This window comes from Neovison vison, chromosome 4 (genome assembly GCF_020171115.1).
Source record: "Neovison vison isolate M4711 chromosome 4, ASM_NN_V1, whole genome shotgun sequence".
In the NCBI taxonomy this organism is placed as follows: domain Eukaryota; kingdom Metazoa; phylum Chordata; class Mammalia; order Carnivora; family Mustelidae; genus Neogale; species Neogale vison.
Window position 1 is genome coordinate 139079515 of NC_058094.1, and position 14640 is coordinate 139094154.

The 14640-nt window shown below is 41.6% G+C and overlaps 1 protein-coding gene across 1 annotated transcript in view; it reads left to right on the forward strand.

Annotated features, from left to right (window-relative positions):
• LOC122905391 overlaps positions 1 to 14640 on the forward strand; it is a 60592-nt gene that overhangs the window by 15240 nt on the left and 30712 nt on the right. The window contains 2 exon segments of the mRNA XM_044247006.1: positions 3019 to 3164; positions 3166 to 3307. Of these exon segments, the coding sequence (XP_044102941.1) occupies positions 3019 to 3164; positions 3166 to 3307 (288 nt within the window).

Genomic DNA, 14640 nt, shown 5'->3' on the forward strand with positions numbered 1-14640 from the left:
CCAATGTGTGGCTCACTCTTAAGACTCTGAGATCTGGGGGTGCCTGGGCGGCTCAGTGGGTTAGGGCGTCTGCCTTTGGCTTGGGTCACGACCCCAGGGTCCTGGAATCAAGCCCCACATCGGGCTCTTTGCTCGGTGGGGAGCCTGCTTCCTCCTCTCTCTGACTGCCTCTCTGACTTGTGATCTCGGTCTGTCAAATAAATAAAATCTTTAAAAAAAAAAGAAAAGTCTCTGAGATCTGGGCCAAGATTAAGAGTCAGACACTTACCAACTCAGCCAGCCAGGTGCCCTAAATATTTCCTCTTCTGAAAGTTAGTATTTATTAAACATGCAATATTTTAAAATATTATATTGAGAAAGTATGTTCATAAAATAGCTCCTCACAAGTAGAAACAACTCTCATTTCCACAGAAATCAAGATTCTTTCATAGTCCCTTCATATTTATGCCAACAGTTCTCCAGATATCACCAGTCTTATTTTGAGATGGGCACAGCAGCAAGAAGCCTACAAAACACAGTGCCCTCATTCCCTACAAGTCTGCAGCCAGCACTAAAGGGCCAGCAATCAACCTCATCAACCACTTTTTTCATCCTCCCCATTACAGGCCATGCCCTCCTGCCACTAAGATAGGAGACATCCAGCCACCAGGTGCCCACTGTCTTGCCTGCTTCTGTAGGACACAGCCTGGCAGATGGGGTATCTTGGCTCTAAGTATTCACTTTCTTCTTCTTCTGGCCTCCTGAGTTACACTCCTGGACCATTTCCATCTGGATGAGAAGGCAAAGAAATTCTGTAATGTTTCTCATAATTATTAGAAGTTTGGGGAGCCTGGATTGCTTAGTTGGTTAAGTGTCATCCTTTGTCTCAGGTCATGATCCCAGGGTCCTAGAATTGAGCCCTGTGTTGGGTTCCTTACTCAGCAGGGAATATGCTTCTCCCTTTCCCCCCTTCTCATACTCTCTCTCTGTCTGTGTCTCTCTTTCTCAAATAAATGAATAACATCTTTTAAAAGGAAGTTCATTGGAAATGCTCTTCTTTTATTTACAGTTCCATCAAAGGTGGGATATTTCCACATATCCATTAGACAAAGGTAAAAAAAAAATTTTTAAGTAAAGAAAAATATTGACATATATTGCAAGAAATCCAGAACGATTTGTGAGAAGGTAGTCGTTCACTGGTAGGGGAAAAACACAATCAGGCTTTGGAGCACTGGATTTTTGAAAGGTCAATAAAAATCACAACTCAAAGTCATGTAGGTGGGAAGAGCAAAGTTGAGGTGAAATGTTTCTCAAATTTTTACTTCAATCCCTGCCATAAATTTTATAGAAAAAGAAGATGTTGTCATTTACTACTGTGTCGATGGTACTCACCACTCTAGAACTGTGAAGACAACCAACAGAAGATCTTTTTGGGTCTGTACCATCCACATCCTTCCCTACAGTGGCAACCACAATCAGCCCACTGCTAGCGCCCCATCCTCAGTCTCCCCTGGTCTGAAATACTTCTGGAGCTTTCCAGGAAGCCATCTTGTATTATACTTGCACATATTTCCAGTTGACCTCAGGAGCTCTGCTTTCAAAGTGTTCTTGGAATGAAAGTCTTCTGTGGGGGCTGACTGCACACAAGCTGTACCACTGTCCATCATCTCAGCATCCAGAGACTCAATACGTGGGTAAAGTTCACACTAAGACAGGGAATCACTTTGTGCCATTATTAATGCATGTTTAGAAAACAATCATTCTATAACTTAATTATTATTGGTCCATTTTAAAACTAAAAAAAAATTAGAGCTTAATGAATTTAGGTTTAATGTTGAGCCAAAGTATTAAGTTCATGCCTTCTGAACTGGAACTCACCAAAAGGTTCAAGGACTGCAATTCCTTACATGAATACTAAAGGTCCAGTGGATTGGAATTGGAACAAGTTCCTTTTGCTGGGAGGTGTGGGGAGATTGGTGCCAGCATGAGATCATCACAATAGAGCTCAGAATTCATTGAGGTTCTTTGATGGGCCACCATATTGGGCCACTGTTAATTCTCCCTGTGAAAGATGAGAGAGAACCTGCCAAAAGTAGAAAAGCCTACCTGCATGTGTGTAGAAGAAGGGTATAACGGCCTGGGTATGGGTGGGTGTGTCCGAGTTTTCTCTCCATGATCTCACATTTCAGTACATGTTACCCATGTAACACAGATTATGTAAATGTTCCGTTGCAATATTAGCAAGAACGTCTGACTCCTGAGGTCACTGAAGAACTAAGGGGTCAGACTCGTCCAGGTCACACAGCTGGTACAGGGTGAGGTGGCAGAGAGAGGCAGTGAACCAGATCAATTGGTGTCTCTTGATTATTGAACTAAACCACTTCTTCACTGTAGGAAAATACAAGGAACAGTACTTTGTCCCCAACACCAGGGGAAGATTAATATTGAACATTGAGTGACACAAATCATTCCAATGTGTTGCAACACAAATGCAGAGATTAGCTGTCTTCAGAGAATAAGTAAAATGCCAATAAACCATCAATTGACTTTTCAATATAAAATGCCTGTCCTCATGTTTCTGAGCAAGGTTTCTGCAGTATGAGATTGCAGGGGAATGGTTGAGTGGGTTTGAGAATAATCCTGCCACACCCCAAAAAGATCCATTTACCAGGAATTCCTTTCTGGATTGGGAGCCCACTTACATGGGGCACAGGAAGCCCCAGACCTGTTCACATCTGGGACAGATCAGGAACAACCCAGGGAAATATCTAAGCCACCACTTCTTCTGAGAAACTTGAAGCAGCCCCACCCTTCAGCCCCTGACCTGAGGAGTTCTGTAACAGGAACCTCACTTCTTACCTTGTCACAGGGGAGCCAGCCTGGCCAACTAGATCCCACAGCTGAAAGCATTCATTTTCTCATCTCCCAAGCCTATGACTTGTCCCCCAGGAACTTCACTCTACAGAAGAAACTCAGGAAATTATTTATTGTTGTTTTTTTCCATATAATTTTTTCTTGGGCATTTCTCTTTGCTTGCAGTTGGCTTTGGGCAGGCAAAGTTGGAGCAACCCACAATATCAATCTTCAGAGCAAGAGATGAGTGTGCCCGTATATCTTACAAGGTTACCACTGAGGACATTAACAGGGAAGTCATCTATTGGTACTGACTGAAGCAAGATCAGGGATAGGATATCTCATATTTTCCTCAATACATCTTACCTAGTGTCACTTAAGTGGGAAGAACAACAAACTTCTGCTTCAACCTTGAAAATAAATTTCCTAAGGAAACAAGATGAGGCCATGTACTTCTGTGGCAGCTGGATTAGGACCCACAGCATCAGAGTTGCCAAGAGAAGCTGCACAAGAACCATCTTAAGGTCTGACCCACCCACATCCTTCTCAATATGGGCAACCACAGAGGCTGCAGAGATGGGAGCCCAGTCTGAGTCTCTCTCTCTGTTGTATTTCCTGAGGTTGGCAGGAAAACATCTTAGATTCTGGTCACAGGGTGAGCCCCTATGAGGTTGACAATTATGGTACAAATGTAAGCAGTTTGCAGGACAACAAGGAAATCCCACTAAATTATCCTCCTAAATTAGGCTGTTAGGGAACCTAGAAAAGACATAGCGAAAGTACCAAGGAAAACCCATTTGTCTGATAATGCACAGCAGAGAGAGATTTCTAGTACCTAAATGATTCAAAATGAAGACAGTAAAGGCATATAAGTATTTATTATTACTTTCCAATTTTATTCATGGTCATTACAGTTTTTGGAGGTGGAACGATCTTTGAAACATAAAAATTCCATGCTTTTATTACCATCCTATGGCCATATTGAAGGAATCCACTGATTGTTATATCCCTGAGTAAATGGCAGTTGTCTTAGTTATAGAAGTTAGTTAGTTATAGAAGATGCCAAGGTATAAATCCCATGCCATAGAGGTAGAAGCAGCACCTCACTCCACATTCAGGGTCAATATTAGGACAAAAGGATCACTACACCATTGGAACATGTCCTGAGTACATCAGGCACCTCCAACATGGTGGAAACACCTATAAGAACTTTTTCTCCAGGATTCTGCAAGGAAAATAAAAATCCTGAATACAGATCAGATGATTAAAAAGGATAATATATGCTCCTTTTATTTTTCAAGAAAAGATGGTGAAGGTCTTTCACAAATTACTAAGATTAAAAATCATGACTGAGAATAAAATTCTGTAGTTAGTAGCTGGATGGTCTCCAGTTTTCAACATAGTGATACACACAAGTAATGTGTCAAATTACAAAACCTCCTCCCCCATCTCCTTAGAGTCCACTTTCCAATGCAGAGGAAAGTTCTTTACTTCAGAAAAACTTGATACTTGCGGTTATTGGAGATCTGACCACATAGTCACCATGCATAGTTGACCTCTGGTTTCCTGAGATCATGACAACATCTTCATTCTCTGTTTCTCCTTCTAAGAATCAGGTGGTGCTATCAAAGGCAGAGATGTTATGGATGCAAAGTGAATTCCTGACCCAGCAGTTCAGAACCTTCTCATGGGCAAACTGAGAATTTTCGTGTCCCATACCCTGCCCATCATGATTCTTGACTGGGGTGGGTTCCCAGAGAACGAATCTGAGGGCCTAGGTCTCGACAAGGCCTCTCTTTCTCCTACCACATCTACAGTAAAAAGGTAAGAAGACCCCCTGAATGAAATAGGGAGTCAGAGAACAATGAACTCTTTCAAGAAGGAAGTGAAAGAAAAGAGGGATTAAGCGTCTCAGAGTATACATTTTGAATATTTTATGAAGATTATTTTATTTATTCCTCAGAAGAGCAGTACATTAATGTATTGAGTTGCCCACATGGGGAGATGGAGCCACTGTGACTTTTCAGCACAGGACATCCATGAAACACTACAATGATGGATAGGAGTGAAAGGACAGCCTTATTTACGTGGCATTGAAGCGACAAGATACTATGTAGACACTGAAAACCTGTTTTTAGAAGAATTATGCATGAAATTTAAAAATTCAGTGAGGGTCAGAGCAGGGTTCCTCAGATTTGGGCATTTCTTACGTGTGAATGTTAAGCTCCAAGAGGCCCAGAACATGTCGCCCCAGGAGAGGACTTGATCAAGATGGAGGGCAAAGGTAGAGTCAGTATTTTCAGCACTAATGTTGTCGGTATTTTTTTTGTTTGTTTGTTTTTGTATTTAATAATGACATTATTTATATAAAAATGTAAAATATAATTGTATATATAACACTTAAAATTGTTATGTATTTATATTTTCCCATCTAATACCATTGCAGCTCTGTAACTCCCTGAAAAAAAAAAAAAAAAGAAAAAGAAAGGAAAAGAAAAGAAAAAAACTAAAAATCTACAATTAACCATAATGACAATAGTATTTATCATAGAAGATGGGGTCTGCAAAGGCTCCCCAGCCAGTCAAGCCCCAGTTTTATAAACATTTATTGAAACAAAGCCTTGATCCTGTCGTTAGAAATTGTCTACAGCTGCTTTGCACTACAAAGGCAGAGTTGAGGAGTTGCAACAGAGACCCAGGAAGCCTGAAATGTTGACCATTTGGCCCTCTATTGAACATGTTTATCAATCATTGCCCTAGAATAATATACTGTGAGTGACATTTATTTTTATTTTGTTTCCTTATTTCTCAGTGTTTCCTCAATGACCATTTGTGACATATCCATCCTGCCCATACTTACTCTAGATAAATTGCTTAAAATATCATTGATTTATTTTCCTCACTTGAAAATTAAAAATATAATCATATTTAACTGAAGAAACTGTTTAGGGGGGTAACTTAAATTAGACACACAAAATTCTTCCAAGTGCTTGGACCATATCTAATGCTCACTATATTCAGGTTTTACATTGCTTATATGGATTATTATGGCATATTTGAACATAATATAGCAAAATGAAACAAAACCTATAACTTACTCTTTTCTTTTTTTAATTTTTAGTAAAACAAATAGAACACTGGCTGAAATTTATGGAATGCTTCCATGCCTATTATTTCCTAACTGTCTATGACTGCTTTTGTGTTACAATGGTAGATGTGAGGACTCAAAACAGTTTTTTGTTAGGCCAAAAAACTAAATAAAATACTTGTTATCAGATCCTGCAGAGAACATTTGATGACCCTTTCTGTGCAACAAAGTGTGATGAAATGAGTTTGTAACTATAACTAAAATTCGAGATGAAATAAGAGAAAATATTGACAAAGTTTACTCCATGAAAATGAAAACAAAGTTTTCATGGAAAAAGTCACCATAAGTTAAGGTGATGAGGAAGCAGGGCACTGGCTTAAGACAAAGCAAAAGCTGGCAGCTTACACCCCCCTCTCCACTGCTCCCCTAGGTAATGTGTGTGACATTCTGCAGGCACCCCTGACTGCCATAAGTGAGAAACAAATAAATGGTTAACTTGCAGAAATCACAATCCTGCAGGACAGGAGTCTCCCTTGGTTTACAAATGTCCTAGAGATCTACAAACAAAGAAGTTACCTTTTCAGTAGCACAATTTCCAGAGGCAAATAACTCAGTTCCTCAAGCCCTAAATAAAGTTAAATTTCTTCTAAATCCAAATTTCATTAACAAAGATGCTTGATAGCAGAAATGTGAATGGTTTCACAAAAGACAACATTGATCAAGCCACAAGGCCTCTGGTATCCTGGCACCTTGTAGGCCCTCTTTAGCATATGAAAGCTCTGTTCAAACCTCCCTTCCTCTCACCTTCCCCCAAAGGCAAAGCACACAACCTGCCATCTCTCACAATGATAAGGGAGCAGGAGGCTGGCTGAGGACAAAGCAAAGGCTGGCACCTCGCACCCCCTCTCCATCTGCTCCCCTCCCCTTGGTAATGTGTGTGGCATTCCTCAGGCACCCCTGACCACCATAAGTGGTAAATAGTTAACTTGCAGACATCACAATCCTGCAAGACAGGAGTCTCCCTTGGCTTACAAATGTCCTACATCTCACTAACAAAGACGATTGATAGCAGGATTATGACATACCTCCAAAAAGTCTCCCAACTATCTTGATGTTAATGGCTGGCCTAAAGAGGACATTGATCAAGCTGCTAAGGCAAGGCCTCTGGTGGGCCTCCGGTATCCTGGCACCCTGTAGGCCCTCTTTAGCATATGAAAACTCGAATGAAACCTCCCTTTCCCTCACCTTCCCCCAACTGCAGGGTACATAACCTGCCATCCCTCCCGCACAACCCAGGGCAACAGCTCTTCCTGCCCATGGATCCTGTCCCCTGCTTTAATAAACCACCATTTTGCACCAAAGATGTCTCAAGAATTCTTTCTTGGTCATCGGCTCTGGACCTCAGTCCACCGAACCTCACCTATGTTTTAGAACTTCATCAACAACACGAGGCAGCAGCTGCTCTTCCTGCCCACGGGTCCTGTCCCCATGCTTTAATAAACCAGCATTTTGCAAAGATGTCTCAATAATTCTTTCTTGGTCATTGGCTCTGGACTTCAGCCTACTGAACCTCACCTAGGTTCTAGAACTTCGTCAAAGGGACAAATGACAAATCGTGAGGAAATATTTACAACCTGTATAGTACGTAATGGTCAACTATCCTCAAATTAAAAATACTTTTTAAAAATGGAGGTAAGACATTTAAAATACCCTACAAGAAAATGGCAAAAGATATGAAAAGGTTATTTATGAAAAGAAATATACAAATAGCTCTTAAAATTATACAAAGTTGATAAAAGAATAAAAGTTTATAATTTCTCTGTTGACAAAGCTCTGAAAGAAAGCAGGCAATCATACATTTCTGGTAATGAGATGCCTAAATTATAACCATAACAGCTATTTCTGCTTCTGTACCTTCGCTTGCTAACGTATGAGATGAAAAATTACCAGCAAACTTTCTATAGGCACTCTGTAACCACACAACCCCGGCCCAGAATTGAACCTAGCAGAGTGGCCGCTCCCAGACCCCCACCTGACTCTGGGCCAAGAGATAACAGCCATCTGGTGCCAGAGAAACCCCCACCCAGAATTGGACGTGACAAAGTGACTGCTCCCGGACCCCCCACCCAGCTTTGGGTATGGGAGATAATAACCACCTGGCACCCTGTGGCTTGACAGGGAGACTCCGGCCAATCCTGAGGGGACACATACCCAAGCAGCGCCAATTAAGCAGTTGGAAGAATGACAGCCCTTTGATCTAACCAATAATCTGTTCCCAGCCTTTTCCCGCTCTGTAGCGCGCCAGTCATATTATAGAGATGCTGTTTGATTTTCCCACTGTATGTAGTGATTTGTTATGAGATACTATGATGTATGCTAAGTCCCTGCCTCCCCAAAATAGAGTATAAAAAATGCTGTGATCCTGGGCTCAGGACCTCTTAGCATCATCGGCAACAAGTGCGTGGAGGTCCGGGTTCAAACTCGCAATAAACGACCCTTGCTGTTTGACTTTGACTGCGGACTCTGGTGGTCATCTTTGGGGGGTGTCTCGGAATTTGGGCATTACATATGGGGGCTCATCCAGTATAGCCCCCCAGACCCATCAGACGCCAAGTCAACGGGTCGCTGAAAACCACTGGTAAGTGAGCCGGCTCTGTCTCTGTGTTGTCTGTCATTCTTGGATCCATAAACTGAATCTGTTTCCGGAAAGTCAGAGGTTGGAACTGGCAAATAGTCCCGGCAGACGCGCTATAGGGCTGCCAGTGGGCCAGTAGGAGAAGTCCTCCGGCCCCCCGTCTGGGGCTGTTTATTCAGCCCATTTGGATAGCCCTGGAGTGGCTGGAAGTACGTCTAGGGCTGATTACCTGGCCCTTTTGATCAGCCATGGTGCGGCCGGAAGCACGCCTGTGAATTGTGTCTTTGTGTTGTGTGTCCCCTAAGTCTAGGGCTGATTACCCGGCCCATTGGATCAGCAGCGGTGCAGCCTGAAGCATGCCTGCGAATTGTGTCTTTGTGTTCTGTGTCCCCTGCACCTGCGATTCGTGTTTCCTAACCTGTTTCACTTGTAGATTCACCCTGGCAAACAAAGAAGAAGGATTTCTACTCCCGCCATCCAAGGACGAAACTCGCCCAGTGGAGTCTCGGCACCAAGTAGAGAAACATTGAACAAAGCAACATATTAAGATTAATAAGGCGATAAGAATGAGAACCCCAAGAAAGAGATTTTTAACTGTTGGCCATAGTCCTCCTCCAAACCAGGAAGCTAACCAATTACTGAGAGAGAAGGATCTTGTAGAACATTAGTCCTGTGACATTCTTGTGATAGTCTGGGATTTACACGCAACATTCTGCTTTGATAATTGTGCATGTGCCACCCTGGGCTGCTATCAGGACATCTAAGGCCATCCTATTTTGTAGGACTGCCTTGCATATCTGTGAGACTTTGGTATTAAGTAGGGAGATGCTATTTAGTGAATCACTGAGTGCCTTTGTAGTGTATTTATTAAGGGCTTCTACATGCCACATGACATCCTCTAGTCCCACAGATGGAACAAAAATGGATGCTAAGTGATCATACCATTTAAAAACAGATTGCGTCCATCTTTGTTTTAAGTTGGGGAGATTAGCTGGAGTTGTAATGGTTTTAGTAATGCACCCATGAATCCAGGCAAATCCTAAAGTACAGCGACCTATCCACCCTGGCAGAAGCCAGGGCCACAGCTGGTTCCACATATCCAGTGGGTTCCGTTTGGAGCTGGCCATCTGATACCAGGTCGCCTTGCCCAGTCGGTAGCAAACCAGTCAGTAGCCTGTAGTACTATTACTTGGGAACACATTTCTAGTGACAGCCATCCTAGATATCGTGTGTTATTTGCCCAAGTACCACTCGTATGATTCTTTTGTTCCCAGCATAAAACTGCCTTTTGACTGAGCCTTCCAATCAGTGTGGGTATGAACCACGAATATGTATTCTAGATTAGATATACACCATCCTTAGTATAGTGATAAGGAGGGTTTTGTAACTTAGGCCCATATTTGACTGGGGAGTAATGGCTTGATAGCAATCCCCTTTCCTTCCAAATAGCTCCATGGTTATGTAGTACCAGGAAAGCATATTTGGAGTCAGTATAAATGTTAATTCTTAGGCTTTGGCAATTGCAAAGTGCTAGTGAGCACTATGGCACACCTAGGTTTTCTTATTCTTTCTATGAAAACTACTCTCATCAGAAACCCAACTGTCATTCATATTTTTAACAGGGGCATCTTAAATCTGGCCAGATAGAGTAAGCAAGATCAATAACCTCTGAACATTTTTTCTCTACAGAGAAAGAAGTACAGTGGTCAGGTTCAGGCATACAGGTAACCAGGTTTAAAGTTTGACAAGTTTTAAGTATTATTTCTGGCATATCTGTTAGTGTAGCCCAGTACTTAATAAGTCGGCCTCCATCATCCATTGGTGGCCTTTGGCTTCTAAGACAAATCTGGGCCTGATGTGAAGTCATTACAGTCAGGGACTGTCCCATTGTGAGCTTTGAGGCTCTTTTTATAAGAAGGACTATTCTATGCTTAGCTAAAGCATCTGTTTGCAATTGCACCTCAACAGAGGCGGCCTCTAGGATAAATATGACTAAGGGATGAAACCAATTAAGAAGACCTTTGAGTGGTCCAGCCTTAACAATATCCTGATTACAGAGGATCACTGGCAAGTGGGAGAAAACTTGTCAAGAGATAAGGGGAGTTCCCCATGCATCATCCGATCCAATCATAAAGAAAGTGGGGTCATCCATTGTCTCCACAAGTCCATAGTTAATCCTATGGAGTGCGATAGGCTGGCTTTTAGGCAATTTCATTATCCCAGCCACAAATAAGGTCTTAGTTAAGTTATACAATTGTAGGGGAATCAATCCCATTTTCCAGTTGTTTAATCATGTGCCATGGGGTCTTGCTAATATACCCACAAAATAATAAGATTGACTAAAGAAGCTATTGTGTAACTTCTCTGAAGTTTACCTCAAATTGTGTAGCTTAGGTAAATATTTAAAGACAATCAAATCTAGAATTTAACATCCATAAAGGTGTGTTATTAAAACATAACTTTTCTCTCTAAAATAACCCTCGTTTACATAACTTTTCTCTCTAAAATAACCCTCGTTTATAGAGATAGCCAAATCAGGACTAATTCACTTGTGAAACAAGTCCAGTTTTAACCAACTTGGCCCATTATTTACATAAGCTCAGCAAGAACAGTGAGTGTGATCATATAGATCTTTTAGAATCTGCTTTGCTGGAACTTCTTATAAGGAATATCTAGGTTGAACTTTCAGTAGCCTCTCCAGGCCAGAAGCCAGGCCAGAAGCCAGGCCAGAAGCCAAGCCAGAAGCCAAGTCATGTACTTGCCATCAGGCATGCCTGCAATACCTTTGGGTGAATTCCTCTTCCTGAGACTGCACCTACCAAGGAATGACATTCTTTACTCACCTGGTGAGGCTGCTAGGAACTCTGTAAGCAAGGTATCAGGCCAACAGTCCCAAGGGGCTTTATGGCTCCAGGTTTCATAAAGTCAACCTTAGTTCCTTAAAGCTGTCTGGTCATATCTGAGTCTATGCCGGTCTTTCTCAAATATGACATTCCAGTCAAAGCCTTGGTAAAATAATCAATTTCCAATGCTGTCCTGTTACAAGGAGAACAGATTCTTATTGAATTTATGCAAATGACTGATTGCCATGGAAGAAAGAATACTTACTGAGACCTTTTGGTTTCAGAGGGTTCAGATAGAGAGAAAAGTTAAATGCTTTGATTTGTTTATAAATGAGCACTTTTACATCTCTATAAGTTACAGATAACTAGGAGGAAATATCCCTAGTCTGGAAGAGCAAACATTAGAGAGAACCAGCAATGTTTAAAGTAAGACAAAACATTAAGAGACACAACACTATAATCTTTTAGTTCATTTAGTCCCATGTTACTAAATCTGGTGAATGCACCTTTAGTTAGTTTTGGAAATTCTTACCCATTTCAGTTTTAGGATTTTCAAGTACATCAAATATCTATATTTGTCCTGAAAGTCCTTTATATGAATCTCCTTGAAGATAAAACTCATTTTACAAAAGAATTAAAACAATTATAAATGACAAAAACTCAGAATGGATACGGTTAGAGTTGACCAGGAGAGTTTTACAGTTTAGCTGGCAAGGAAATCAGGTTATTTCTGTGATACATAACATTTCCATAATTACAATATCAAGCGATGATCTCTCAAAACATTAAAACTTTAGGGAGTGCATAGAATCTCTAGAATAGTGATAGCATTTTCCCAAATGTAACCCAAGGTTTATCATTGGTTCAGTAGTACTTGATGAGCAACTTCGCATACCAAGGAAAAGCCTGAGTTAAAGAGATTTGCAACTTAAATCTTGTCAACATTTGCTAAAATCTTATAAAGTTTAAAGCACATGCCTAAATATAATTAGGGATGTTAAATACCTGATAAAACAAAACATAGAAACTGAATTTTCTGGGCAGGCAAAGAGAAAACCATTTACATTTTCTTAACAACAGATCAATTACTCTAAGAAAACATTGTCCTTTTGAACAGAGACAATTTCAGTCTTGTACCAATGTACCTTTAAAAACCTTTCATTTAGTCCATCTTGACCATAGCTAAAATTCCTTTTCTGAAGATTTCCCTTCACAAACCTTCTACAACTTTCCTTTGCATTCAGGTTTTGTCCCAAGTCATTTCCTTCTAAACAACCATCTCATTTAGGACAAAATTACCTTCCCTTACCTTCAACAAAATGTATTCCCCTTCCTTAAATCTTTCTTACATATCTCCTACTTTCCTACATACAGAGTTTCCCTTATTTCCATCAGTTTTAGTTACACTAAGCAGAACTTTGTATTCTTAGAAACACCTTTAGTTATTAACCAATTGTGAACTGTTACAACAGAATTTTTTAGATGACAAATTTATGAAACAGTTAAGTGCAAAACAAGTTTACCAACAGATTTAAATACTCTTAGTTTCTTTGCAGTTAAGAAGTCAAAAGCACAAACCTACATCCAGTAATTAACCACTTCGCATTTTATTGCTAACAAATTTTAATAAATAACACAAGCTTATTTGACCTTCAATAAACTTTGATAGAATAAGAGCTTCACATTTACTGCTATAACTTCGAAGATGCATCTATCTTAATTAAACCAACAAACTTAACTTAGTTCCAATAGTGATTTACGTTCCACCTGGGCCCACTCCACTTTGAATGTTTACCTGAGACACAAGTGGGAAGATATGGAGTGGGGTGTGTTATGTCCGGGGGGGTGTTAGGTCCAGGTGGTGCTCTTCTTGCCTCTTGACAGTGGAGAGAGGAGCTGTGGTGCAGGAAGTACCAAAGATGGTCTAGAGGCCTGTTATGCAGGCTGCACGCACATTGGTGCAGAAACAGGAGAAGGGGGAAACAGAAGAAACAAAGTGCTGCCAGGAGGCAGAGAAAGGATTCCCGGTTTTAGAGCTCATAAGCCCCAACAGAGGAGCAGACGCTATGCTTTCCCACCAGCAAGGGGGGGGAGGGGTTAAGCAGTCCAAGTCAGGCCAGAGAACACAGGGAAACTTCCTTGAAACAAAGAGAGTTTTGGCAGCTGGTTGGGAATATTCCTTATGGTCTCTGTCTCGAGTTAGACTAACCCCAGTTGGCTCCAGTTATAGCCATTAACACGGGAAGTGAGTGAAGGAGAAGCCCCCACAACTATTAGGAGAAACAGAGAGAAATAAAGCCAGAGTCCCCTTTGCTAGGGATGGCCCAGCAACCTGGGTTTACTAGAAGAAGGCTTATTTACATAATTACCATACAATATGTCAGGAGAAAGTCTACTAGCTGACTCATTTGGGCAAACACATTCCGCAAAAGTCCCTTATTTGGGGTCCTGGTGCAAAGCAATGAAGGCCTAGGTATGAGCAGTGAAGGTATCCTAGGTCCATTTGCCCTGCTTCCTGCAGAGGAGATCTAACTGATAGATCCCACTGAGGCCATGCAGTGTTACAGGAGCTCAGACCTTTCCTAAGTTTTGCAATCCAAATTATTTCCAGTGGGTTAAAAGGCACCCCAAGGTAGAGTCCTTGGGAACTGAAGAAGCCTACTGAGGCCATGCTCCCAGAAATGTAAAGACGGTCCATTACCATATCCCCCCTGACTCCTGGGTGCCGTCCCACGCAGGATATGTCAGAGGTTCCTGTGTGTCAAAAGCGACTGGAGGTGTCCCTCAACAAAAATCGCTATTGATCACCATGCTGCCTTCCCTGGGAAGGCATCTCTGCCATAAAAGGTCCTGGAGGGGTGCCGGCGTCCCTCCACTTCCCCATCGCATCCTAGGCTACAGATGGGTGCCTGGTGAATGGACTAGGAAACTGTGCCATGCCATGCCATTGTCTGTCCTGAAGACTGCATACTGTTTTGCCATATTAACCCATGGAAATACTAGAAAAGTTTGGCAAAAGGAAATTACCCAATTTCATAGCTTTAGGCAGTTTGTAGAAGACACTGACAAGAAACAGTAAATACTGAAATCCATCATGGTCTATGCGACATTCCAACACACGTGGTCTTTACAGCCAACTTCCCTAGGAAACAGTCCCTGGTTGTGTTTTAATTCAATCGGGTACTGGTTTTGGCCGCTCCCAGTGGAGGTCTCGCGGCCAGAAGTGGCTAGACCAGGGATGT